Source organism: Fringilla coelebs, assembly GCF_963513975.1.
Source record: "Fringilla coelebs genome assembly, chromosome: 1".
In the NCBI taxonomy this organism is placed as follows: domain Eukaryota; kingdom Metazoa; phylum Chordata; class Aves; order Passeriformes; family Fringillidae; genus Fringilla; species Fringilla coelebs.
Window position 1 is genome coordinate 104,246,459 of NC_140028.1, and position 23,264 is coordinate 104,269,722.

Consider the following 23,264-nt stretch of genomic DNA (forward strand, 5'->3'; position numbering starts at 1 on the left):
AAGCTTTTGTTTTGAGAATAAAAATAATCCCAAAATGTTCTGTCTGGACAAGAGCCACTACGAGTGAGGATGCCAGAACTCAGCAGACCCCAGACTCAAACTGAAGGAACAATTGCGCCTGCAGATTAATTAGCACCACAAGCGACAGATATAACCAGCAAATAGGAACTTGATTACTAATTAATAAGAAAGTTATTCAATTTAGAACCAGTAAATGCTGATGCCTTTGTTTCTTAATATGTGTAGACAGCATAAAGTTTTGATGACGGGTGAGCCCGCCTTTCGCGGGTCACCACCCGCCCCCTTGCTTGGCGTAGATCGCGGCGGGGTGTTCCCCTCAGGAGCGGCTCCCCTCAGGAGCCTCTCGCTCCGGCAGCGGCGCCGGAGGCGGGAGAGAGCGCGCGCATGCGCGGCGCTCCCGGAAGCGCGACGGCGCCGGACCGGGAAGGGGAGCCCGAGGCTGCGGCGAGGAGCGGCGGTGTCGGTGGCGGCTCTGCCCGCCCGGCGTCGGCCATGACGAACTTCATCTCGGTGCAGCTGAAGAAGGCCTCGGAGGTGGACCTGGCCAAGCCGCTGTGCAAGTTCATTCAGCAGAGCTACCCGGGCGCCGAGGCGCAGGCCGAGCACTGCCGCGCCGCCGAGGAGCTCAGCAGGCTCCGCAAGAGCGCGCTCGGCCGCCCGCTCGACAAGCACGAGAGTTCGCTGGAGACCCTCCTCAGGTAGGGACCCTCTACCACTGTTATCTCCCAGTTCCTCCGTCTCCCCGAGCTCTGATTCCCTGCGGGACCCCGGCGGCAGCTCCGGGCCCTGGGCGTGGCGGAGCCGGAGCCAGGTGCGGGCGGGCCCAGGCGTGGGCGGCCTTTCGTGCCGGCAGGAAGTGGCCGGGGCTGCCGGGCCGGCTCCGGCGGCCTGTGCGATGCAGGCGCCCTGGCGCCCGGCTGTCTTCCAGAATCCTGGTGTCCTCGGCCCTTGCCGCGCCGCTCGAGTGTCGTGGGGTGTCACATGATGACAGCACAGGGAGGGGAAGGCTTGTCCCCATCATTATCCCCTTCCCAGTGTCGTGCCAGTAGCTCTTAGATGTACGTAGAAATTGTAAAACTAGAGAACGTTAAGGGTTTGGAAGAGAGTTTAAAGATCATCTAGTCCAAACCCCCGCAGCCGCCATGGGTATGGACACCTCTGCTTAGACCAGGTTGCTCAAGGCCTTACATCCAGCTTGGCCGTGAACAGTGTCAGGGCTGGGGCATCCACAACCTCCCTGGGGAAATCCCTCTGCCAGTTCATCACCTCCCTCACAGTAGGAAGTTTCTTCGAATGTAAATTTCCGCTCTTCCAATTTGTGCCTATGACAGACTGTTTTGCTTTCCATATAGGGTTGGTGTTTCTTTCTCTTCAGTGTTACCTTTTGCTTTAGCTTTTTTTTCACTTCTTGTTCAGTTCTGTGCATGCATATGTTTCTGTATTTTGTTACCAGCATGATTTCCTTTTGTTTTCTATGTTTAGCAGCTTCTTAATGTATTTGTGAAGTCACATCCTTTCTTTCTTTCTGGTTAACACAGTTAGTTTGTTGTCAGGAAGTTTAATAGAGTTTCTGTGGTGCTGGAGTTACCACAGGTTAGATGTGCAAAAGATTAATCTGTGCCTTCTGCCTGGTGAAGTGCATAAAGCCTGCATTATGACTAACTGCTCCATTGTCCTATCTCTCTAAAACACTTAGGGATTGCAGTGTTGAGAAGAAAGAGAAGGAGCTACTGGAGAGGGTCCAGAGGAGTGCCACAAAGATGATTAGGGGTTTGGTGTATCTCTCTTACAAGGAGCTGGGCCTGTTTAATCTGGAGAAGATTGGAAAGGATCGCATGGGTGTAGAGAAATATCTCAGGCGAGTTTTAAGAGGATGGTTCTGGTCCCTTCTCAGTGGTGCCCAGTGACAGGATGAGGAGCAGTGGCCATAAGTTAAGGCACAAGAAGTTCTACTTCAACATGAGGAAAAAATTATGTTAAAGGTGACAGAGTATGGGAAGAGGTTGTCCAGGGAGAATGTGGAATCTATCTCTGGAGATGTTCAAAACCCACTTAACAAGTGCCTTGCCAAAAAGAAGGCAAGTTTTGTGAAATAAGTTACTGATGATTATCAACCCTTCACTGGGTATTTGGGCTGTAAAAGCTCTGACTCCACTGATTGTGTTTTACAGTAGCTTTGTAGTTCCCTGTTCTATTTCTGTCTACTGTTTTGTATGCTTTTGAAGGTACTTGAGTTTATGCCTTTGAAGGTTAGGGAAATTGTGAGCATCTGTGAACTGAAAGAGGAACTTTGCTACCCAAATTGAAAAGCATATTATGTTCCCTTGGACTTGAGCTTCCTTTTCTGAAGGTGCCAGTCAGGTTTGTTGTTAGTCTCTGTCTGAAATGCCTGTTTGGCCCAGCCACATTGTGCGACTTCACCCAAACAGTTGCTCTGCAGAAGCAAAAGACGGCAGCCCACTTTTCAATTCTAATCCTTACACCTTTTCTGGAAGGCAGAATGTATGCATGGCATTCTGAGTAACTTGAATGAGTTCACTGGAGGGTCAGATAAACATCAGAGATGGTGCAAAAATAAATAAAAGTAGTGTTTTGGAAAGCCAAGAGGCTGAGCAGGACCTCCCTCTTTCAGAGCCAGCCAATTAAATGAAGTTATCTGTACTGTGTGACTTCACCTCAGGTTTTCCCTCTGAATAATCAAGGGAAACCACTTACAATTGCATAATTACCAGCTGTGAGTCAATTCCATTTGCAGTGATCTGTTCTCTCTGCTGGTGATCGGTGATCAGCAGATGATTTTAGCTGCCCCAGATGCTGTTGCAGTAGACTGGAGCTGTTGGATGTAGCTCTGAACTGATGTAAACATGAAGTGATATCCCTCCCATGCTGAAGTTCCTCTCTTAAAACATCTGCATTTTTAATTGTATTGCTTGAGACTGTTTGTTCTTTTTATAGTGGAAGTGAGATAAGATGAAGGTCTAAATTAATTGTAAGTTAGTGAAGATAAAACAAGCAGATGTATATTTTCCCTTATTTCTAAGAAGTTATGCATGTTTGGTCCATGTCTGACCATTTATACTCTTTACAGTTGCTAGAAAATAATTTTGCTCTTACTCTGTAAGAGCATTCTGACATATATTCTCTTAATTATTCTGTAAGGCAGTTATTTTAAACTGTCTGCACATCCAAGAGTTTGAAGTATCCAGCTGAGATACACAAGTGCCTAAATGCCTTGTGTTTCCTCTGAAAATCTCCTTGCCTCTCCAACTTCCAGAGTTTTCCTGTTCTTATTTAAGAGCAACACTCAGTCTTAATGTTTAATTTCATTGGAGTTTAAAACTTCGTTGGTGAAGTAAGGTTAGAAGAACTAATTAGAACATTGCATACCATTTGCATAGTTTTACTTCCTTGTGGCTTTTTGTAGACCTTAATACCTAGTAGAGCATTGTAGACCATTTAGCTGTTAAGAAATGAGGGCTTAGGCTTCTGCCAACTAATCTAGGATTTGCCGATGGTTTTGTAATTTCTAGAAGCCTTGTTTTGCTGAGTAGTCACTACAGGCTTTTTTTTTCTTTTATGAAAGAAATGAGCCTTGTTGTAGCCACATTTCCTAGACAAGCATTGACCAATGAAGCTTGAAAGCATATGGTGTGCTGTTGTTCAGCTGCTGAATGCAAATACTTCTCTTGGAGAAGCATTTGAGATAGATGGTGCCCCTTTTCACTGGGTAACTGGGAAAGACCTCAGCCTGCTTCCAAGCCTGCTTTGTTTTGTGAGAATTGGAGTGCTCTGAAGGTGATGTAGGTGAGCTTGGTACAGATGTTTCCCCTTAAATTCTGTCATAGCAGATTTGATTTAGTGGTGTTTTTCTTGTTTTTTTAGTTCTGAGTATAATTATAGCTTCAAGGTATTCCTTGTTTCCTCCAATATTAAAGATAGCCTGGATTTTATTTTCTTTTTCTGGAGACATGGAATATTGGTACAAATTTAATTGGTTTAATTTTGCTAACAACTCCTGCAATTTTTTTAAAAAAAGAAAATCGGGGAAAAAGAAGGGGGGTGGGTGGGAGGAATGCATGGTTTTATTTTGAATGCTCAAATTACCTTAGGATTGAAAGTTGCAGTTGTTGTTTCCAGCTCTGAGTTCAGAACTCTGGTTCTTGTCTTGAAGAGCAAAGACAGATCTTTGGTCTTTTTGATGTTCTTTTGAAGGAGATTTTTCTTTATGATTCTTTGGAGGAGGCACAGTGTTTGAGTTTAATGCAGTACATAAATTTTAGTTAAATTCTAATTTAAACCTTGACTTCCTACTCATTTGATGACCTTTTCTTACTAGCGCTTAGGAGTGTATAATGCCAGTTTTGATGAGAGATTGCTGTACTTTGAGCACTAGATCTGCTGACATGCACCCCCCCCCCCCTTCACTGCTGCAGTTGTGGTTCCTCACTGGCACAGCCAAACACACCACTCCTCTGTGTTGTGCCCTATGTTCTCTATATCTTGATAGTGTAAATTACTGTAAATTTAGTTTTAAATTACACCTTTGCATTTACTGTCATCTTTTGTGTGTAACTGACTTGTGCATCCATTGTGGCTTTTCCTTCTGTAGTTACTTTCTGGTTTTGTACTAATGGTTTTGTGTTGTTCTGTGGTTAACATCTACATTTACCATTTTTGTGGTTAATTTCATGCATTCTGTTACATTTATACAATTTATATTTATAAAAATAAATAATTTTTCGTGGTTGTGTTCTGGGATTCTTTTTTTGTCTGCAGAGTTTTAAAGAGCTCTTAAATCTTGAGTAGATTTTCAAGTTCTCTAATAAGAAGAAATTACATCACATACTTAAGATAGTAAAGAAAGCAGTGACATAAATTCTGAACTTGTTTAAAACTGACTGGAAAAAAAAGCCCATTTTAGGAGGAGTATACACCTCTCTGGCTTATTTTGTCTGTGGTAATGTTGACACAAAGAATAGCCTGTTTGCAGGGAGCCAAGGCTTGGGCACACCCGACTTGACAAGGACGTTTGACAAGCTGCACCTTTACTCCATCCTCATGGCAGATGAGGACAGTGTAATTGTGGAATGTGGGAGGTCAGCTTGGCTTTAGTGGCAGCTTTTGGATAACAAATTAAACTGAGTCAAGAGGAGACAGCGTGCAAAGTCTCCTTTTCTTTGTGATACTGTGTTAAAGCAAGTGTGTTGAGACCAGACCAGGGCAATGGAGGAAGTATATTTAAATATATATTCAGGGCTAGTTATTATTTTTAACTATACCTTTCGCAGAGTTGGTAAGTTGTTTAATCTTGATAAAATTGCCATCACAGTACATATTTGCAGACTTTTTTTTTGCCTTAGAAACAATTTCTTTCAATTCCTTTATTGGTGGAAGTCCTGTTGCTGTTGCAGATTATTGTAGTTTTTGACATGGCTTGGTATATTGTGTCTTAAATTGCAGTGGCTCATTTGAGGTCAGAAACCTGTAGTCTGGTATACATTGGCAGATACAATTAACTGAAGAATACACTAACACTGTTTTTATTGTATATGAGTTTTGAAAATTTTTCTTGAATTTTTAAACAAATGTTTATTGTCTGTACAACACAGGCTTTTACATGCATCTCATGCCTGTATCTGTTGTGATCAGTATTTAATAGTGAAAGGAGCTGGGAACAATGTTAGTCCTGTTTCATAGTCTGTGAAAACCATTACTGCAAGGTGTTTTGTATATTGGGAATATAAATTCTTTATAAAACAATTTGACTGTTAACAATTTAATGTTGAGCATATAGCTGTATGGGCAGTGCTACAGGAAGAGTATAGGAAACAGGCTTCATATGTTATATGTTTTTAGCAGTTTAAGGGTTTCATGTTCTGCATCTAGCCTGTCATGTTTAATAAATGGTGCAGGTGTAGGTCACCACTCAGGAAAACTTGGAATTCCTTACTGTTGCCTGGATAGACTATGTGAGAGACTGTGCTATATTCAGTATATTGTCTTTCTGGCATCCTTCCCTAAACATCTTCCACTGTGACTAGATGAAATATTGGCATATAGAAATTGTGGGCTTAATTCGCTGTGACTACTAGAATATATTCCAATGAAAATTAAGTTTACAACTAAAGAATTTTATCAATGATTGGTCTCTCCAACAGATACTGGGCAAGGCAAATGGCATCTATTTCAAATACATTGAAATTGGGTTATAATGGTAAAATCAGGAGAGTACAGTGTAGCATGTTAATATTTTGTTAAATGCTGTACTTAATTTACTTTTGCAGCATGACTTAATGTAGTCATTGTCTGCCTGTATGTATACAGGGACTCCTTTGCATGGTGTTCTTTTCTAATCCACCATCCATCAGGTAGTGATATCTGGATCAGCTTTGTCTGTGATACTGTTTTACTTCCGACTGAGACAGGGTTCCCATGTTATCTGTGAAAAACTACCTCCTGCTGAACTTACTCCTCTACTGAAAGAATCCCTTTAGACAGAAATTGTCCATCCTGCAAATTCTCCATTTCTATGAAGGAGCTTTTTAACTTACTTGTGTGTAGGATTTTTGTGCCCTTCTCCCTACTTTATATGCTAGTTTAATAAACCAGAACTATTAATTTCATTAATCTAATAGCTGTGTTTCTTTTTTTTTTTTTGTAGATACTATGATCAGCTGTGTTCAATTGAACCAAAGTTTCCATTCTCTGAAAATCAGGTAAGAAGTAACCAAACCAGTTACTGAATCATGGCACCTATGATGTGTGACTTCCAAGCCTATACCTAATCCTCTGATGAGTACTTTTATTGAACAAGACAGCTAATCTCTCTGAGCCTTATTTTCCTAATCTCTGGTTTTTTTCTCGTTGGTGCTTACATACAATCTATCCTGAAACTTCACCTCTAGTGAAGTTTTACAGATTAAGAAACATTTTGGCTTTGGCTAGGTGATCGCTGGTCTGGGGCAGAAAAGGTTGGGCTCTGCTGATTCCTCTTCAGCTCTACTTTCTAAGAAGTATATTTCATGCTATGTTCTAAAGGATTTTAAATTCATGATTTCTATGGGAAAAGCTCAAGAAGTGGATGGAATATGATCTTTGTTTTCTGAATCAGGAGAGATCTTTCCTTCACAACAGAATAATCCATTTAAGAGCTTATCACTTTATTCGTGCCTCTGCATGACATAGTTTTTATATAGTTACGATGTTCATTAAGGCGTGGGGTTTTTTTCCTGCCATATTATTTTAGAATCATGTCTCTAGAGAGAAATTCAGCTGAACTTCTCCCTAATGAAGGCTTCTTCAGGTGGAGACTGGAATAGATTTGTAGGCTCCTGTATTTTGTTGGAGAAAGGTGTGGGGTTTTCTTTCAATGTGTTTACAAATATGGCAGAATTTATATTTCTTTATCAACAAATCATACTTAAATGGTAATATTATGATTAAAAGAAGAAATTTCTTAATTTATTTCAGTCTTACAGATTATAAGTAATGTTAATTTGTTTGTAACTTCTTAGTGAGTTTTGCATGTAGCTGCATTTGCTTGCAGCCAAGAACTGCACATTGGTTTTCAGCGTGTAGATCCTTTGCTATGTTAATCTGCAAACCCTGAGACAAGGAAAACTGGGAAACTTAAGACAGCAAGATCTGCATGTCTCTAAACTGTTGCACCTAAATGTAGAAGTAGTCAGTGGAAACAACAATGCATCTGGGGACCAGAACATCCTGCACTAGCACTGCTGCTAGAGGAAAATACACTCTCAAGCAGTACTGTTGCTCTTTCTGAAATGATTCTCCCCAAGCACTTTAAACTGAGGAAGTTTGCCATCTTTTCTGGTTTGATACCGGTTGCCTATTATTTGATCAGGTGAATAAGGAATCAAACTGTGGAACAAGAAAGCAGGTTCAATGAAGTATTTGCATTGCCTCTGAGGTATATCCTGGAAGTATAAATAAAGCACACTGTTTCTGCCTCCATTCTCTTTCCTGAGGGCATTTCGCGACAATGCTGCTATTGAATTCACTCATAATAATGAGTGGATTTTGGTATTGCACAACAGATCCAAATACACGGGTAATTTGGCGCACTGGAAGCTGCCTGGTTGGGTGGTTTCCTTAAACTGTGATTATACCAACCATCAGCCTTACTGGGAGAGGCGCATCTTGTTCAGAAACAAATTTATCTGTTGCTCAGAATATGAACAGAGCTGAAAAATGATTCTGACAATATCTGTCTTGTCTACTTGAAATGTTTTGAGCAAACTAACAGGAAGGAAAAAATGTAGCATAATTTTGTTTTGAATACTTCTTCATGATTTCCTGCAACTTCCAGAATGTTTGTAATGTTCCAAAAAGTAAATGAAAGATTTTATGCAATTAGAATATAAGGGTTAAATAGATAATTTGGGGTATTTTAAGATTATGTTTGTTTTTAGAGGTAAGGATCTTTGTTTTTCTCAATTTCCAGGTCTGTGTAACATTTACATGGAAAGATGCTTTTGATAAAGGATCGCTTTTTGGAGGATCTGCCAAATTGGGTATGTGAATGTACCAAAAAAATAAGTATTAATGATACTAAAGTTTGAGAATATTTTTATGTAGTTGAATTAATGTCTTTCTAGCATTTTCAACATAGCTTTCAAGTGAATTCAACTGTATTGGTAACGAATTAATCACTTCAACATTGACAATGAACAAGTAAGCACCATGCAAAAAAGTTTTACAAAATTGAGATTTTATATTAGATTTCCAGAGGCACAAATAGATGCGCAGTCTGATAGTAGTTGTACTGTTTGCTTCTCAGATGTTTTCTGGGAACAACTCCTGTTGAAACTAATCAAAATTGTTCATGTTAACATTAAGATCCAGTAGATTTTGAGTAATGCAGTTCTGCCTGTTCTAAATGAGTAAGATGAAGGGGTGCTTAGGAGTGAGTGAGTCCACTCCAGAAGAAGAGTGATGGTAGCTGGCTTCAGTAACCTAGTCCTGATACCACATTTTTAGGAAAATAGAATTATTTCCCTGTACTCCAAAATTACTCTTCTATCACTTCTTTTTGAAATATTTTCATACAGATTTAAGCACTTGTATTTTTTTCCCCATGAACATAACAATCTGTTTAGTCATAGAGGGACAATCCTGCACACAAATTCAGGGTCATGAAATGGATTTGAGACACTTGCCAATATAGAAGTAAGACTAAATCCTTTGAGTTACTGAGGACCAGTTCAGTTGTGTGTCATCATTTTTTAGTATTTCTATTTTTACCTAAGTGTTCATCATGATCAGCACTGCAAGATGACCACTGCAATTTTGAAGTTCCAGACAAAGCTTGAAAAAGATGTTTGAACTGTACTCTGGTTTTATTTTCATTAAAGATTTTGCCTGCTTGATACAGCTCCCTGTTAGCAACTACTGGATGTCTTTCCAGTTTTCTGTGTTCTAACTGTTGTGCTTGTGTAAACTGTGTCTGTAACAATACACCTATGCATAGTCAGGTGATCCTTGCTTTCTGTTCAAACTGTTGTAAGAAGTCCTGGATAATTTGAAACCTTCCTGAAGATGCTTTGGTTTTTTTCTCAGAATTTGGCTTGTTCTTTCTTCTTTGGACCTAATATTTAATGAGGATTGAATCTATTTCTTTGTAAAGTTCAGAATGTTTAGTTATGATGTAAACATAGTCTGTAAATCACTAGAGATCTGTAATAATTGTGAGAAAAAAATCAGTAACCATAACAATTATGATTACCATAACAATTTGAATAAATGTGATGTTACTGCAGCTTGAGAAAGCTTGTTTGTCTGCAGGTTAATTACATGCTAGTCTAAATAATATCTGAGGTAGATGACCAAAAATTTATGCAGCAGTCTGTGTCAAATATCAAAGAAGTTTTTAACTGAGATATGAGTAATGCTCAGTTAACAAACAATGGGATAAGGGTAATTTTGAAACTTTAAAGCAGATCTTGGTGGAAAGAAATTAACAAATGGAGATCAGAATTGGTGGTGAGGTTTCTCAGTGTAAAGTGAAGCTATCAGAAATCAAGAAAATTTCTTGTGACTTCTAAGAGGAGTTTCCAGATAGAAATTCAGCATAAAACTCCTGAGATATCCATTGCAACAAGATGCAGGGATGCTACTGGAGTGTTCTGGCTCTTCCTGGGGTGCTGAACTGTTTGCTTCCCACCTTCCCCTGGATCCCAAGTCTGTATCACAGTGGTAGCTGACAGACACTGTGACTGCTTGAAAAGTGACTGAGTTCACAGTGTGACACATAATCTGAAATATATTGACTTAAGTTAATACGTAGTGCTGTAAAGAGATGAGTCTGTGGAAAATCTGTGTTGCTATAGGAAATTCACACTTGTGGTGTAGTCCAGAGTGTAAAGTAGTTCTGCACTTCAGAAACTTTCAAGCCATATTTTCTGTCCTGTCTTGAGTTTTAGTCTTTTCCAAGTCTAAACAACTTTTGTCTGAGTTCAAGACCTTATTCTTAGAAAAATTCTGGAAAATAAACTTAGAGAAGGGAGATGATCTAGGTAAAATAATAACTGTGACCGTGTAACTCACCTGGAAACAAGGGGGGAATATGGTGCCTCAGATTTAGCCTTGCTTGCTGAAAACTTGGTGCAGGTTCCTGAGCACTAACATAGAAGCTTCAGAGAGGTGTTAGATAAATATGTAGCTGTTTAAGGAGGCTGGATGTCAGTGAAATGAAACAAATGTACATCTTGACTACCTTCATGTTTTAATAACTGCCTGGGTTTGTGAAATTGAAAATTCACTAGTTGTCACTCCTGTATTCTCCAAGGGACTGTCTAGATAATTTTTGACGCTGGTAGGAACTAATATCTAGTATTTGTTTTTTTCAAGTACTTGTGTAGGGCAACTAACCTTCTGAAAGCAATTAATATTCAAAATGGTTCCTGTTCAGGTATTTCGAGTTTCAGAAGTGTGGGCTCCATCTTCTGGGCCTATGAAGTACTGCAGGAGTCACTTCTGGACAGTCTACACTGTTGTCTAGTGAGATCAAGTTTTAATTAATAAATCCTTAACTGTTTCAGTACATGCATAAAGAAGAGATTTTTCAGCATTTTCAGCCTGAAACAATAGGTTTAAAAGTGAAAATTTCCTTACATTTAAGTAGATAGAAAACAGAACATGTCTTTGTAATTGGTCAGTTATTGCAAAGTGATTAATGTGTGGAAGTTCATATTTCAGATGACCACTTGGTTTTGCTTCAAGAGCCAAAAAGCTGCACTCTAGTTAGAAAGACTTTGAAATTATTTTGTATACATTTTCATGCTTCTGCTTTTATGTTTTGTGTTGCTTTCTGTAGTTGCTCACATGGAAACATTTTGTGGTAGTACGAAATTAGACTTTGTTAAGTCTTCAGATTGAAGATGACTTAATCTTGAAAAGTTCAGTAAGATTGGGGTTTTGTTTGTTTTTACTTGAAACTGTTGATACCTTTACTGATAAGAGTAGTGCTGGCCTCATGTGTAGGATGCTAGAGAACTGAAGTTTATTTTCTTAACACTCTGGTTAACTGCCTGTCTTGCCTGCAGCTCTGGCAAATTTGGGATATGAGAAGACCTGTGTTTTGTTCAACTGCGGAGCATTGGCAAGCCAGATTGCAGCAGAACAGAATCTGGATAACGATGAAGGACTAAAAGCTGCAGCTAAGCACTATCAGGTACAGAGGCTCCCTGCTTCTGCTTATGAATTCAGAATTTGTATTGTTAAAACAAGTAACTCTCAATTTTAAAACTATATGCGCATTTATAAGAATATATATATATACGTATTTTCTCGCTCGTAATTGCAAAGATGGATTGGCTGTGTACCTGGTCTTATGTCATATTTGTTTATCAGTTTTGGAGGATATAATTCTATAGAGTTCTGCATATTCCTTCCGGTGAGTTGGTAGCTAAACATTCATCTTAAGATGTAATAATTTTAGCTAGTACAAATTTTAGTTTTCACAAGTATTACAGTAATAATCTTATGTCTTTCTGGAATGCGTTAAAATCTTAGGCTGTTAGGTGTAACCAATATACCATTATTTATAGTCTGTCATGATAATAGTGGCTACAAGAACAAGAGGTGACAAGGGGTTGTTTTTAGTGGCTAAACAATAAATGGGAGACCATACACCAAAGAAACTTAAAAAAAAAATTATATGTATTATATTTGTTAGTGGGAAAATGTATATGAAAAGAATGGATGATAATATATTATTTTGTTTTACTTAGTTTGCTTGTGGTGCTTTTCAACACATTAAAGACACAGTTTTGTCAGCCTTGAATCGAGAGCCTACAGTGGACATCTCTCCAGACACAGTTGGGACTCTCAGTCTTATTATGCTGGCTCAAGCCCAAGAAGTCTTTTTTTTGAAAGCAACAAGAGGTATGTTTTAGTTTTTGGCTTGTATATTTAAGAGCATGTTACAAGTTGTCCCCAAAAACTTAGTGTTTTAAGTTATTAAGAGCCTGTCAAGGGTGTTTCAGAGGTTTTTATGTTTGCCTTTTCTGATCCTTCCCATGCTTTGTGCAGGTCATTAAACACAAAATACAGATGTCCCTTAAGAATTTGTCTAAGGTTCACCTGACAGTGCAGTCTTATCTGCTTTTTTATGTTCTTCATCTTTACAAATGATATTACTGAATATATTTTTTCCCTTTCCCCCTTGAAGACAAAAGACTCTCTGAAATAACTGAGAGTTCTAAAAATGGTGCATAAAGGCTTTTGCAAGTACTCCCCTACTCCTCCGTCTAGGTAGTGACTTCACAAGAATTTAGAAATAAATGACTGTGCTAGAAACCAATGAGATTTTCTAAGATTTGAAGAGAAACAAATTCTGTTTGGTTGCTCCTGCTTTGAACAGAGAAACTCTTTGACCAATTCTTTTAGAATACCCAGTTGATCTCGGAAAGGGAATTTCTGCAGGTAGAACAAAATATCATTTCCCTAGATATTAAGGGTTGATTATGAAATACACATTCAAAGTCTAGCTATCTTAATACAACTATTAGAGAACTTAGGCTTCAAAGAAATTTTCTGTGGAATGGTACTATATTTGATACAAGATTTCTTACTCTTCTGCTCTTCTCTCTTTGTTCAGAAAAAGTTTTTCATCTAGAAGTTACAGATACTTAAAAGTACAACTAAGGACATAGAGGTCAAATGTAATCACATAAATGGCTCTCTCTCCTGACATGATTTGGAATACCTTGGAAGAAGACGTGGGTTATCTGAGCTGCGATGTTTCTTGTCTTCACAGGGAAGATACCTGAAAACTCTTGTAGCCTTTCTGCTTTTAGGAGAAGCTCAACAAGAAACCGGTGTCCTTCAGCCAGCTGATAAATTGTTTGTTCTTTATCATGCTGGTAGTAGTATTTTAGTCTCTGGCTGTTTGGACATTGCTTTGAAATAAATTAGTACAACAAATGCCTTAAATGTTTCCTTCAGGAACAGAGGTGCTTTCCTCATTTTGTATGACAAATAGATTGTTATTGTCTCTGTTTCTTCTTTTCCAAAGCATGAAGAAAACAAAACAAGGCTAATCCAAATCCCAGTTGTGCACATGACCTGAAGACTTTTGTGATTACTCTCACAGTGTTTTAAAGATAGTAAGGTTAATAATCATCTGATAATGAAGGTTATAGATTTTGCTGGATTTAGGTTCTCTTCTCTGGGGGGAAGACATTTTGTGAAGAATTACGTTTCACAACGTGATTACCTTCAAAAACTTATTTTTCAAGCGCAAATCCTTCAAAGTTAGATCTCAAAACAGGAACTAAGCTTCTTGCTGCTTTGATGATTTACCTTACTTGGAATTTTCTGGGCTTTCTCTCATGTGAGATGGTCCATTTATCAGCTTACCAGCTGCAATGGTATTTCTGATAGAACTGAGTTTATTTAGAAGTTGAAAGAAAGTATAAGTGTTTGGTAGAAGCCACAGTCAGTAATATCTAACTTCATTACATAACTACAGGCCAGTTATTTTAATTCTGAGCCTTTCCTAATGTTTTCTTTAATTGTCTTGAAGTCTGAACATGTTTGCTGTTCTGAATCAAGTCTTACATTGTAGCTACAATATTTTAAAGATACCGGAGTAGAAATTAAAGTATCTGATGGTGAAAGATATGTTCTGAGTTGTCTGCATGGACAGATGAGTCTCCTCTAACATTTTCTTTGTTAATGTAAAAGTAGTTAGTATACCAGAATTTCTTCCTTTCTTAATGGTCTACCTATAGGAAGGAAGATGCAACTACTGCATGTTTGGTGGGGCTAGAAAGGAACGTTTAGGTTTTTTCTGTGGTTTGTACTGTACCAGACAGAAACATTCTAGCAAAGAAGAAAGGTGATATATCTCATAAGCTACTTTCTCCCAGCTTGTAATCTAAATCCTGTTCTGCAGTGAAAAGATCTTCCTGGCATACCTTAAACATGTTTACTTCATAGAAGATGAATATAGTGTATCACAGCTCATGTCTGAAATCTTGTAGATAGATGTGTGAATATGCTGGTATGAGCAGACCACTTGGGAATTCTTTTGGTCGAATGTTGGGAGATAAACATACTCTGCAGAATTCCTAATCTCCCTATAGTCCACAGTTGTGCTTATCAGTATGTCAGTACCTAAGAGTCACTGGGTGCTTGTTTCTAAAGGTAGCTATTTAGAGTGGACAGCCAGTGTTTGCATTGATTGCCTGCCTTGTCTTGGAAGGCTGAATTGCTAGTGCACGCCAGAGGTTATCTTTATCTTTTATGTAGAAGGAGATAATCTCCAGCCTGCACTGCCAGTAGTGCATATCTCCTTTATAAAAGGAGATAGAGAGTTGCAGAATGTTCCTATTCTAGCAGCTTTGGGTTCAGGAGCAGGATGAGGATGTGAGGCAGGGGATGCCACTGCAGATAATGCACTAATAGGAAGTAGTGGATATGACTTTGAGGAGCTGTGGTTATTTATGTTTAGGAGTGGTGTTTCTATATTTGCTGTAAGCTAACAGTGGTGTGGACTGCAATGGAAATGACCAGTCTCTTCCCTATTGCAGTTTTTCAGAGTGACGTGGAACTGGGTTAGGTACACATCCTGCTGAAAATAAAACCTATTTTGTTAACTAGATTTCAGCTAAATTCTTTGACCGTTGGTGCACAAGCGCTTGTGCTGGCACAAGGAAGGGCTTGGGAGCAAGCTGCCAGAGTTATGAGGGGTACTGTTGTGGCTTTTATTGGCAGCTTGCTATTGGTTTGAGGTAAAGCATCACTCAATCCTGCATAAATGCTTGCAGCTGCCAAAAGATTTCTTGTGCAACTGACTGAACCTTGGGTCATAGTTGAAGTAGAAATTCTGGAAACTGCTGCTGGATGTCAAGAAGGAAGAATTGGATCCCACCTTTGAGATGTAATGTAAAGCTGTACACTTAAAAATGCAGTTATTGCTGTTTAAAGATTAAATAATCACCTCTTCAATTGTAAAAATTGATGATTATCTTAATTGTTCTTTGCTTTTTCTCCTTCTCCCCACAGATAAAATGAAAGATGGTATCATAGCTAAACTAGCAAATCAAGCTGCAGATTACTATGGTGATGCTTACAAACAGTGTCAATATAAAGATACTTTGCCCAAGGTTAGTAACTCATGGAAATAATGTGGGATATGTTGTTATTGTGAATAACTGTTATTGTTTACAATGTACTTAAAGAAAGACACTTCAAATGTATATTCTCGAGCTGCTTTCAAGGAAAATGAACCTGTAATTTGAAAAACAGTGAAGAATCAAGGGGGCAAAAGAGTGTGGATTTTTTTAAATAAGTAAGATCTTATTACGTGAAGTGCATTTATTTGTAATGCATTTCATTAAAGTAAACTTGAAATGGTTATGGTGTTATTTAGGGATGCATTCTTAGAACTTAATGCCTTACTAAATCTGTTTTCAAACTGACACTTTCTGTTTGGGTTTAATTGGCTTCTTAGTCTCTGTTTCCATGTGAAATTTGCTCTCATGTTGAGTACAGCATGAATGCAGAGATACTGTTCACTGACCCATTAGTGAAAAGCATGACTGGAAGTCAGTGTGTGTCTTCTGCCTGCCTTCTCTTTCACTGCCCCGAAGCAATCTTGATACTTGTAAAATATCCCAATTTAATCTTGACTGTTGATTTGAATATGTTGGTTTTGGAAGAGGTAGAAAGAGCTTTCTTATCTTCCTTGAATGTTTCTCATAGGTGTTATGTTCATGAGGATTTTTGACAGGCAGTGAGATATAATAAAGCCATTGCTTTATCATTTGTTGCTGTGTACCTTTCTAAGTTGTAGATCTGCTCCTTGTTCCAGTTGCAAAGTAATCTGTCAAGAGATTATTTGAAAGAACATAAGGTTTGCTGGTTAACACCAGCTCTGAGAACAGTTACATGTTTAGGAGTGTGCCGTGAAAGTTTATTGGATGAGTTGAACTCCAGTTGCAAGGCCTTCCAGACAGCTTTGTCTTCCAAATTTACCCTTTTATAAATGTTATTTTTTCATCTCTGGGGGAGCAGCAAATTTGCAGAAATGTGAAGAAGCAGGTCTTTGTATACTGAGGTCTTTAAAACATCACTCTGGTTTTCCAGTGCTCCTTGATTTAAGAAATAAAACAGTAAGGCCAAATCCTTGATCTAAGACCATGTCTGTACTGTGCGCTGCAGCGTAATGTTTTCTTCATGTCTTGGTTGGTACTCCTGCAAAGATAAGTGCGCTTACATAAAGTCTAAAAATGACTTTTAAGTTGCTTTCCATGTCAGTAGTCACTGGTCTTCTTTATTTGTTCTTTAATAATTGTAGTTGCTTTTTTGATAGGCCTGCTGCTGTTTTAAGTGTAATTACTTTGTTTTATTAAAAACCAGTCAAAACAAAAAACTCCTAGAAGACCTATCTTTCCACCCACCTCCATTTCTTAAGAACACTGTCTTGGCTTTGTTTGGGGGTATTTGGGTGTGTTCTTGCAACTGTCCTTTCTACTACATGCATGCATTTCTTATCTTTGAAGTAAATGTTGTGACTTCATGGCTTGGATTTAAATCATATTTGCAACAGCAGATTAAAAAAAATATTCAATCCATGCAAAGCCACATGATCTCTGACATTTACCTCTAATGATTTAACCTATCTAAACCATTAACTGGGTGAATCTAATTTCCTTTTCTTCTTCCTTTTTCTTCCTGCATCCCATGTTGTCTGTGGTGGTTATTGTGGTTGGACTTTCCCCTGGTCAGTATTTTTATTTCCAGGAGGTGTTTCCTGTTCTGGCTGCAAAGCACTGCATTATGCAGGCCAATGCAGAATATCATCAATCTATCCTGGCAAAGCAACAGAAGAAATTTGGTGAAGAAATTGGGAGGTTACAGGTGAGTAACTTTCTTTACTGAAAAATATGGAAAATCTTTTAACCCTGGAAAGCTGGGTTGGAGTTCTGAAATCCAAATAACTAAGAAATGAAATGTACTCAAATTGTTGAGCATGCTTATCACATGAATTGAATTATTATCAGCTGCAAAGATGAAAGGCAGCTCTCTAACTTTTGTAAAGGTGTGTTTAGTGATTTTTGGGCAATTTGATACTGCTTGACATGTTAAATCTTTATCTTTGTGTTTGCATAAGCTTCATATCTAAGTACAGCTAATATGACAGATTTGTTGGTAAATTTTCCTATATAATGTTATTAAAAATCCACCAAAGGTTAAAATTCTGTCTGATCTATACCTAGTTCTTTTGCTGATATCTTGCTTTAAATTGGAGTAATTTTAAAAAATTCCACAAACAGTTCTCTTTTTAGTCTTTATAGTTTTTTCCCCATATATCAGGTTTCCAGAGGGACTCAGATGTTGTAATTAATAAGGTCCTCTCATATTGTAAATGCAGTAGAGAAAAAAATTGCTAAGATGAACTTCTTCATTCAAGTCCCTGGAAATTTATTTTTGGAAAATAAATATGTGAAATGCTGATTCAACTGATAGTGAAGATCCATGTGCGCTGTGTATCTACTGATATGCAGGAAATTTGACAGACTTAGATTAGATGATTGTGTTGACATCTTGAAAGTCACTGTTATGCATTTATGAACTTTGTGCATGATAGAGCTTGAAACTTTTTTTTTGTATGCTTGTGGCATTGTGTTTTTTTAGAAATAATAATATTAGTTGGTTATCTTTTTGTAAGTTAATAATGGTTTGGTCCTTGGTTCCCCCCCCATGTATTTCCCTCACAATGGGTTCTCCCTAAGTTGTTTATCCCTGGTTTTCCTGCTGGTGGTTTATCCCTCAGACAAACCCTTTATGCCTTTATAACCTCATTTCTCCCCTTTTGGTGCTGCCTGCCACCGCGCCCCCCCCCCCCCCCCCCATCGTCTGTCACGGTAACCACCCCCCTTTATTTCGAGAATTTTCTGTGCAACCCTCCCTTATTCGAGATATGATTTGCCCCTGGGATTTTACCCCTCCCCTGTGTGATCCTCAGTAGCTTAGCTGTAACCCTTGCTCCTCTCTGGGTCCCCGTTCATGGTTAGCTTTGTATCTCCTCCTGTCATGCCCACTCCCTTTATATGTGCCCCCCCAGCTTTCCCTCTGAGGCACCCATACCTGGTGCCGCCTGGGAAATAAAAGTCCTTGGTTGCTACATGGGTGCTCCACTTCTCCTTCCTTCATCTTGGAACCTCGTAGCCAAGCTCCCACTTGCACCATCCACGCCGCAGATGGTAACCACTACCCAGAGGTTCGGGGGAGAACCTGGGAGTGGCAGATCGTGCAGCCATCCACGGCTGTATTCCGGGAGGGCTAGCCAGGCTCCCGTCCAGCTCCCGCTGCCACGGAAGGGAGGCTGCATATGCTCATCTGTTTTCTTAAGAATACATGAAAGGGAGAAAGAAAACTTATTATTTTAACTGTATTTAAAATTTTTTTCTAGCATGCAGCAGATTTGGTGAAAACAGTGGCATCTCGCTACGATGAATATATAAATGTTAAAGATCTGGTTGACAAAATCAACCGTGCACTTGCAGCTGCCAAGAAAGACAATGACTTCATTTACCATGACCGAGTTCCTGACCTGAAAGATTTGGAGCCCATTGGAAAAGCCAGCCTTGTGAAGTCTACTCCAGTTGTTGTTCCACTCAGTCAGAAATTCACTGGTAAGCAAAGTGTGTGGAGTGCACAGGGTAATTGTTACCTTGTGAAGCACGTCAACAAAATTCATTTGTACCATGCGAAAATAAACATGTACTTTTTGCATTCTGTTAAGGATACAGCTGTGTTTTTGAAACTGCTGTTTTTCTTCTCCAGTTTGTTGTTGTTGATGATGAGTGTACTAAAGCACAGGTTGAAAATTCTTACCTGAAATATACAATTCTCTTAAAGATCTTTATATGATTTTTCTCAGCAATTGTATTTTCTATATTAAACCAGTCTTTTTACTTTCAGAAGGAAAGGTTCTGTAGGGGACAGTACCAAGTTATGCAATATTAACTAACCTTGTTGCTGGTCTCCTATGAAGTTGCAAAATTTCAGTTTGTTGGCTCTACAGATGAGTTAGAAAAAAATTCTCTTAACTTTCTCATATTTTTCCTTTAATGAAACAAAATTGGAAATGAAGCCTTAAGGCAAATCTAATTTGTAACCCTACAATTGGTGTAAATATATTGTCTTTAAATTGTTTCAAACTCAATTCAGCCTTAAAAACTGAAATCTAAAGGCCTTTAAAAATAGATTTTTGTTTTTAAGGCTATTTGGGGAGTAGGAGGAAAGTGTCTTAAACTGTTTAGGTCAGTCTCTGTAGTACAATATGTACAAAAAAGCTGTGTAGGTGTTTGTGCTTTTAGTTGCATAATGCAGCTTGTGTAATTTATACTACTCTAATTGCAGACCTGTTTGAGAAGATGGTTCCATTGCAAGTGCAACAGTCTGTGAGTGTTTATAACCAGAGGAAGGCAGATCTGGTAAACAGGTCAATAGCCCAGATGAGAGAAGCCACAAATCTGGCAAATGGGTAAATATGGCTTCTTGTTAAGAAGTGAGGTTGTACACAGCTTGTACTTCTTTCTCAAGTGAGGTTGTACATGGCTTGTAAGCCTTGGGTGCCTTGCAGCCTGCAGATATCCAAATTATAGCAGTGTTTTTTCATTACTGTATGGTAGGCTGCAAATTTAAACCATAACAGGGGGATTTAGAACTACTTTTCTGTAGGTGTTAAATCTTAAAGCTTATTAAAAACAAGTATTTATTTTTCTGCCATCTTTCCTTTTTTTTAGGAGTCCAACACTTGCTCAGTACCATTAATCTAGAAGGATTTTCATATCCCAATGGTCATTAAAAAAAAGTTCTTTAAAATAAATAATGATACCAAGCTGAGAGATAGCAATGTAACTTAAAGCAGTTGTTTCTTTTTCTACCAGTCACTACCTAAAATGTTTGCCATGTTTTTAAGTGCTAAAAGGCTAGGTTTTCTTTAGCTTTTTAAGAGCTTTAAAATGTATTTTTAGTGAGGTGTATGTTTGAAATTTCAGCCTAGGCGTACAATACACTCCATTTCCATTATAATTGACTGTGTGATTGTTTGTAGAGATAGCAGTGTTATTTTCAGAATAAAAGTTGTTTATTTAACATGCTTACTTTTTCAGTGTGTTGGCTTCCCTCAATCTTCCTGCTGCTATTGAAGATGTGTCTGGTGATACTGTTCCTCAGTCTATTTTGAACAAGTCTAAGTCTGTGATTGAGCAGGGGGGAATTCAGACTGTTGATCAGCTGATTAAAGATCTGCCTGAACTGCTGCAAAGGAACAAGGAAATTCTAGATGAAGTAAGCCCTAAAGCCACTACACTAAAACCTCCTTAAAATATATCTCCACTGAATGCTTCACATTACGTGATAATAGAAAAAGTGCACAATTATTAAAATACTTGTAACTTTAATAACACTTGTAAAATATGCTATTTGAGTGTTCACCCCATAAAAAACCTGTGCTGTCACATGTCCATGTTTCCATACAAATATTTTCTTTTTAAAAATCTTGGTGGAGAGGGGGAAGCATTGGGAAAACATTCTAAAGAAATCTGAGTAATTTGTCCCTTTCATGCCTGTTTTTTACTTGTCAAATTATATTTTAAAAGAATGTATAGCCAGTTTTTGTTTTCTACACTAGCTGCATATTTTTGAAGCTATTTTATGTTTAAAACAGCTCATAATGCATGTAGCATTTTACTCTTGCAGTCTCTGAGATTATTAGATGAAGAAGAAGCTACGGACAATGACCTGCGAACAAAATTCAGAGAACGATGGCAGAGAACACCATCCAATGAACTCTATAAGCCTCTGAGGGCAGGTAAAGTCCATGTTTCATGCTTTGGGTTTTAAAAATATCCGTAGTGTAAATTTAAGTAGTTTTCAGGGCTTTAATATTATCTATAAATACACTGATTTCAGTTTGAGGCAGGTAATGCCAAAATATCCCAATTGCGGTCTGCACTGTTACTTGGAGCTGAAAGAGAATGTGACAGCAGGAAATGTACTGCTGCTATTGCACTCTTGGTGTGTATGTGCATGTTGCATATAGGTAAAGTCTTAGGAAATAAGGGTCTTGTTGCCCTTGTAAAATCATGGCTCAGGCTACTTAGGCTAGGTAGAAGGGAACTCTGGGAGAGTGACTCAGCTGGAATAGGGGTAGAGAGACATGAGAGATGTGCTGCATGACTGCCACATGTCCACATCGTGGTGTATGGGGGTTGATTTGACTTGGGCTTGTTGTGCCTTAAAAGTATATAAACTGATAACTGGCTAATTGCTTAAAAAAGGCCTCATTTTTGCAATAAAGTGGCTCTCCTTTGCACTACCTGGGGACTTTAAGTCACTTTGCTTCATACATGTGCACACTAATGTTTCAGAAAACAGATGAAATGAAAAATGCCTGCCCTCCTAAGGATCTAGTTTCAATTGCCTCTTAAATACTTCAATGTATTTTTCTTTATCATCTTATTTTTTTTCCATCAGTGTGTTGTCTCTTTAATTTGGCGGGTTTTTTTTTCCCCAGCAGTTAGGTCAAACTACTTAAAACCATCACTATATCATGCTTTCTGCATGCCTAATATGTGTTGTCTTTTGAAGTTAAGAAGGGACTGATACCACTGACTTGGTCTTGCCAAGTTACAGAGGTTTAAATCTGCAGAGTAGCTCAAAGCAGTGCTTCTTCATATACCTGTATATGCTTCATGGGAGAATTAATATAGAGGCCTAGTTTATGCACTTTTTAAAACATAATTTGGAAGCTTAAGTTTATATAAAGTCTTATATATTGTGCAGGCTTATAAAAATGTATGATGGCTTGCTGAAAAGGACAAAAAGTGCTCAGGTGCAAGATTGGATGGAACAAATTTTGAAATTATATACTCTTTTTTTCCTCCTGCCCCCAGAGGGAGCCAATTACCATAATATTTTGAATAAAGCTATGCAAGCAGATGGGCAGGTGAAGGAGCGCTATCAGACTCACCGGGATACGATTGCACTTCTGTGTAAGCCAGAGGCAGAACTCAATGCAGCCATACCTTCTGCCAACCCAGCAAAAACACTACAGGGAAATGAGGTAAAGCAGAGAAATTTGTCTCTATTTTGAATAGAAATGCTTGCTTTTTGTCTAACAAAGTAAACTTGCATGGATTGGTAATTTAACTTGTTTCTGTCTCAGTTGATACGTGAGGTAACTAACATTTGGAAAAGAAGTGTCTTCATGTTTAAAATCTTCTTGAGCATAGTTTGTTACATTTAATGTGAACAAAGTCAATCACCGTGGTCAGCAAGACTGATTGACTATTATAAAAGGAGCAATGAATATTTTTGTTATGTAGGGAAGCGGGATGTAGTGCTTGGATTCTTGGGACAACATAAGACATGGCTCAGTATTTTAAAGTTTATTTTAAGTATTAGGCAATTACACCACTTTGCTTTCCAAGATGTTAATGGTTCATCTACAGCAATATTACTATTTTTCCTCATAGTAATGATTTGAAGTCAGTGGTTTTTGCTGCCATCTTAGAATATCCTATTGGAAAGTATCTGATCAACTTTAAAAAAACCCAAACAGTTTGCAGTAATGCAGCAAAAGCAAACCTTTAGAATAAGAATATAGATAGCGAAATGCTTGAAGATCTTTTGTTTGGTCATATTTTGTTCTGGTTTTTTACCTTAAACACATTCCTAAACAAGTATTCATGCAGAAATAT

General features: G+C 38.3%; 1 protein-coding gene across 2 annotated transcripts in view; it reads left to right on the forward strand.

Moving 5' to 3' along the window:
* Window positions 1–438: 438 nt before the first annotated feature.
* PDCD6IP (programmed cell death 6 interacting protein) overlaps window positions 439–23,264 on the forward strand; it is a 30,975-nt gene continuing 8,149 nt past the window's right edge. Inside the window, exons 1-12 of one of the 2 annotated variants that reach the window (XM_084215012.1) lie at window positions 439–719; window positions 6,683–6,737; window positions 8,486–8,555; window positions 11,586–11,713; window positions 12,273–12,426; window positions 15,553–15,653; window positions 17,278–17,409; window positions 18,965–19,187; window positions 19,918–20,041; window positions 20,673–20,850; window positions 21,262–21,373; window positions 22,458–22,627. In XM_084215012.1, coding sequence (XP_084071138.1) covers window positions 514–719; window positions 6,683–6,737; window positions 8,486–8,555; window positions 11,586–11,713; window positions 12,273–12,426; window positions 15,553–15,653; window positions 17,278–17,409; window positions 18,965–19,187; window positions 19,918–20,041; window positions 20,673–20,850; window positions 21,262–21,373; window positions 22,458–22,627 — 1,653 coding nt within the window. In that variant the 5' untranslated portion in view covers window positions 439–513. The remainder of the gene's footprint in view (window positions 720–6,682; window positions 6,738–8,485; window positions 8,556–11,585; window positions 11,714–12,272; window positions 12,427–15,552; window positions 15,654–17,277; window positions 17,410–18,964; window positions 19,188–19,917; window positions 20,042–20,672; window positions 20,851–21,261; window positions 21,374–22,457; window positions 22,628–23,264) is intronic. The other variant, XM_084215013.1, reaches the window with a different exon arrangement.